Raw genomic sequence first — 5,204 nt, 5'->3', positions numbered from 1 at the left:
ACTTTCAATGGAAATCTCCACCCTCTAGACCCGGGACAAACAAGGGATACCAAGGACATGGAGGCACTATTGAACGAAAAAACAACTATCACCTGGGGTGGGTGATGGTCTAGAAAAAGCCCTGTAAATTGGCTTTTACTTGTACTGTGGCCAGTTCCCGGTTTTCATGGGACGTTGTCATATTCCACAGTCAAAATCAACAAAGGTTTAGTTTCTTTAGACATAACGACCCTCTAGTTAATAAGAACTTGAGGTTTTATAAAGTTTAAGCTTGACAGGGCTCTTCGTTTCCTAATAGAGCATGTTTGAATATTTCCAAGTTTCTGCGTAGCGGAAAATGGAGACCCGGACGGCTGTGGCGTATGTCAAAGATGACCTATCGTCCACGTTTTTTCTAAATGAACGGCCCTTGCATTAGGAGCTCTAGAGTGATAACTTTTCGTTTAAATGGCAAAACGTATTTTCTGTTACTTCACGGCCGCCATATTTGTGCCCCTCCAAGGTACACCAACATGGCCTCCCCATACCAAGCACTATGAATTTAGTTGAAACTGTTTTTGCCAAATAAGGTGCGTATAGCAAAAACAGCACAAATCTAAATCTTGACTTCATTTATTGGGCGGTTACTTTTTTTATTTTTAATGGCATGACAGTAAAAACCAGCAATAAGAAATCAAAGACCAACGTGATTTGAATCCTTACTTGCATTTGTTACAACTTTTTTATTCTTCCATGCTTAACTTGAATGATTGATCATGTACTAACACGACATATAAATTCCAAATACAATGTACATTCAAAGCATCACTTAGCTTTACAACCTTTCAAGTGTGCAAATTTAGTTACCTTTTCGAAACAAATGTCTGGGAAAATTCTTCTGAATATTACTATTTTTGCAGCCAACTTCCAATTGTAAAATCTTATTGTCTTTCCTCCTTTATTCTCGTAACTGATGGCTATACCATTTTAAAATGACAATATCGTGATGTATGCAAACTGTTATGTACCCAAGTCGATCATTTCATCAATTCTGATGACCTTTCAGCTGCCCTCAGAGTGCTGGTTCTCACATAACGATACTTAGACTACTGTTTACTTAGTGCCAGAGGAACCACCGTTCATAGATTATATATCTCTTAAATACTAAAACCTTCATAATTACGACATTACTTAAGTTCTGCCCAGTTTTGCGTTTGTGATAAAGAGGTTTCAATGGGTTGACATGATGTGGTGGGAGAAATCCGGTCAACATTCTTGGAAATGGCCTTACTGAATCGTCAAACGACTGCATGCAAACCCGACGTTTGCATTGCCACTGGCTCATTAACTTGTTGCCCCTGTAGTAGTAGGTTAACATTTTTTGTCAGCTACATTTCAATGTATTTTTTAACCCTGCTATACAGAGGCTCTGAGTCTGAATTCTGGTTTTCATGGGAACAAACGAACTGTCTAGAGCTGTCCCATTATGGAGGTGTCCATAAAGAAAGGTTCGATTATAAACTGCTGTTGATTCAGTATCAGGCCGCAGTTAACTTCACGAGCAGCAGATATTTTTTATAGTGTTCCTCACTGATTGTCTTACTTCCTTCATCTTCCAGCAATACAGAAATGGGTTCAAAGTTGAGTTAAACAAAAGACAAGATAACGATACATCCCAAGTGAAGTCAAAAGATGGCGTAGACAATCCAGTAATGGCAAATATGGTAACGGCTATACCAAATGGAAGATAACAAACAACTAATGTCATTTGCAACCACAATGCACTGGACACAGTCTTTTTATATCGAGCTATATTCAGTGGTGTGCCTCCTTTTTTCGTTCGTCCTCGATGAACAAAGTCCTGTACTTGATTTTGTTGATGTCGAAGTTTAAGATAAATTTTCGTGTAACAGAAGGTTGAGGCTACGACACACAGTAACAGAATTAAAGATGTGAAGGCTTGAGCGATGTGTTCGCTATAAATAAATACGACTACAACAGAGCCGCAGCAAAACCAACAAATCATCACAACAACCCGTGCCCTTCTCAAAGTCACTACCTGTCTGTATCTTAGGCCAAACAACAGAGCGAGCAGTCTATCTATACTTATTGCTGCTAGTGTTAAGCACGACACAGCAGAAAAATATCCACCTATTGTATAGAAAAGGATCCTAAAATAGTAACAACGTTTGGAATTGTCTGCAGACATTAAATAGCTGACGATTAAAGGTTGTGCAGTAAGTCCCACACAGAGATCGGTGACCGCAAGGCAACGAAACAGAAGTCTGGATGGTAAGTGAAGGGAAGTGGACACCTTTTGAAGAGCAACAACGATCAGGATGTTCCCCAGAAATGCAGTGGGAGATAGAAGAATATTTAACGCTACAATAAATATTTTTTCATCAATCCCATAACGACGTGTCGCGCAAGACCATTCTTGAATTGTGGTGTGGTTTAACTTTCCTGTTAAGTTTGCCATTTTATTCTTGATAATATTTGGTCCAATCTCAGGCTTTTCAGGAAAATAGCCTCTTCTATCGCTTCACGGCTTGGGTTGTAACAGTGTTCAAACGAGTTTCCTGTTGATAAAACATTGAACAATCACAGTCATTAAGGTGGCATGGGTTGGGGATCTTTTCGACTAGCTTTCGCAAACAGGAGTTTGCTTTAATTTATGTTGGTAAGTTTTTCTTATTTTAAGCATCTGTCTCCATGTTTCGAAATTTTCGGAATTTTGGTATAATGGAAAGCGCCCCAGATACGTCGAACAAGACCTACTTGGACTTGAAGTTGTAGGATTCATTTTTGTGTAGTTTTTGTGCTGTCAGATTTAATGTTAATGAATAGAATTTAATATTTACGAATTCGGTTTTGCCAAATTTGATGTCACAGGATAGAATTTGACGCTGACGAAAAGGATTTCCTGAGATAGAATTTGGTGTTGCATTGGCGAATTTAGTGTCGCTAGATAAAATTTGATGATGTCGCTAGACTAAGTCTGATATTGCCGAATGTGATGTCTGTCGCAGGATAAAATTTGGTGTTACCAAATCTAGTATCGCTAGGTAAAATTTGGGGCATCTTCGGAGAAATTAAAAAAACACAATTTAATTGGCGAGGATCGATCACACGCAACAGATTGCGTATTGTCGCCAAATTATAATATGCTATTTCGGCCGCGTGTGTTAACTAGCAAATCACGGCAAGTCCGTATTTTCTTTGCAATTTTACGTAAGAAAGCATCCTAATTTTTTTTAGGAAACGTCATAAATTTTTTATACAACATCTAGTCGACTAAAAATAGAAACTACCCATAACATTAAGAAGGCAAGCCATCAAAACAAAAGACTAAGTACTGAGGCTATATATATCAAGTCCTAGCTTTAATTACGCAGGTGTATGTAAAGCGAACAAAAATATTATAATGCAGGTAAAACAGTATCACCTCCTGTCAGTATAGTAAAGGCAACCAACGGTTTTTGCCGGTCATAAATTCTTTCGTTTTGCCCTGTTTTATTACCTACATCCTATGTAGGTTTATTCAGTGCAAAGAAAGAACCGTGAAAGTTTTCCCCTTCAACCGAATTATGTGAGTCCATATTTGTATAGTAGCCTGTGGTCCCCGTTTAATCGAGCTGTTCAGCTATTCAGCTTCTTGAAGAAAAACATCGCCTTTAAGGCGAATCCTTGGTGAGTTACCTCCACCCAACCCGACAACTTCGATCTGAATTGCCACCTTTTACCTTCAAGTCCTTCTGCAGCAAGTTACAACCGTCTTAATCTTCCCAAGGCCAGAAATAATAATGGAAAATTTAATATCCGCAATGCTATTGATTATGATATTTTAAAGCACCTGTCAGTTTCAAGATAAACTGAAACAGAGCTTTCGCCAAAGCTAGTATTCAATTCTCCAAATATTACAAATTGAGATAATATCACAGTTTTTCAACGTCTCACTATCTGATAATTATATTTATCTGATATTTCTCCTCTTTTAACTTGTATGGTTTTCGCCTCTCTTTTTCTTTTCTTTCTGATATATTTTATATTTTGTTTGTTTTGTGTACGTCCGACCAAAATTAGAATCTGATAGTCAATTTGTAAACTGACGAATCGGCCTTATGGTTATTTCGGGGGTAATTGTCAGCAACCTTACTTTTCAACTGAAGTTGCATCTAATAAAAAACTAAGTGATATAAAGACTAATAAAGTTGCCTCCTTCAAAAGCGAATCATTTGAACTTCAACTTTTGCACTCTGCTCAGCGGATTTAAAAACGTCTCACAGGAAATGGAGTAAGCAGAGGAGGGGAGAAGAAAGGAGCGAAGGAGTGAAATTTGCCCTCACACATACAACTCGAAAAATTGCTAAGTAATTGTTCGAGTAGCTATTTGGCGAGCATTCGAGCATTGGTCTAACTTGAAATGTTCGCTGCGTTAAAAGATATGACAGGCTGGAGAGACATCGGCCAAAATCAACATTTTGCTTATTAGAAGCTGCATGTGTATTGAAAAGATTAAATTCGATAATATTTTTGAAGCATAGATTGGCTACAATGTTATCGCGATTACTTAAAAGAAGAGCTTCTCACCTTTACAATGGCCTACTGTTGATTTCTCTTCGGGTAAGTCTTTTGAAGAGCTCAACAGCTTGCAGTATTTTAAATATATATTATTTCTTCTTAAGATATGGATGCACGTCCGCCTAAAGGAAATTTTAGACGCTGAACTACTAAGTATACAGCTGTTTTAAGACAGGTCCCGTAAATTAAAAGCGTATAAGCGTACGAATCAATGCCCAACGGTGTTATGGGTAATGGTGATTGACTGAAGCTCAAGGTGTTTCAGCGTGATAGAAGGAAACACCACAAAAACGTGTATTCATGCCCCCCCCCCCCCCCTTCCCTCTTGCCGAATTTCCGAGAACTTCAAACGTGCAAGCAACGATAAACAATCACTACCCATGATGCCAGTCGAGATTGTCGCACACGCGTTTAGGCTTTCGTGGGATAATCTTTGTCGAAACAGTTGAGTACTAAAAAGAGAAAATCTTTACTAAACTGTTGTTCTGTATAACAAACAGAAAAGCTATACATCTTAATTATTTGACATTGAGCCTCTGAACTATTGTTCCATTATTGCGTTTGTTTTTTCGTTCAGCAGGTTGAAAAGGGAAGTCCATGCATATTTCATAAATTTTCTGCTTTTAGCGCGATCATGGCAGAAT

The 5,204-nt window shown here is 38.2% G+C and overlaps 1 protein-coding gene across 2 annotated transcripts; it reads right to left on the bottom strand.

Annotated features, from left to right (window-relative positions):
* Positions 1 to 596: 596 nt before the first annotated feature.
* Positions 597 to 5,002, bottom strand: LOC110052353 (melanocortin receptor 5-like). 2 transcript variants are annotated; one of them, XM_020758467.2, is made up of 2 exons: positions 4,570 to 5,002; positions 597 to 2,558 (listed from the first exon to the last, which is right to left on the bottom strand). In XM_020758467.2, exon 2 carries the CDS (start codon positions 2,456 to 2,458, stop codon positions 1,535 to 1,537), a length of 924 nt encoding a protein of 307 aa, XP_020614126.1. In that variant the 5' UTR covers positions 2,459 to 2,558; positions 4,570 to 5,002; the 3' UTR covers positions 597 to 1,534. The 2 variants fall into 2 exon arrangements, with proteins under 2 accessions (XP_020614126.1, XP_020614127.1); XM_020758468.2 differs by lacking the exon at positions 4,570 to 5,002 and adding an exon at positions 3,723 to 4,527.
* Positions 5,003 to 5,204: the final 202 nt, after the last annotated feature.

Source organism: Orbicella faveolata, unplaced genomic scaffold, assembly GCF_042242905.1.
Source record: "Orbicella faveolata isolate gen_17 unplaced genomic scaffold, um_ofav_v1 contig_1, whole genome shotgun sequence".
NCBI classification, from domain to species: Eukaryota; Metazoa; Cnidaria; class Anthozoa; order Scleractinia; family Merulinidae; genus Orbicella; species Orbicella faveolata.
The sequence above is the reverse complement of the archived record's forward strand: the minus strand, read 5'-3'. Positions and strand labels throughout refer to the sequence as shown.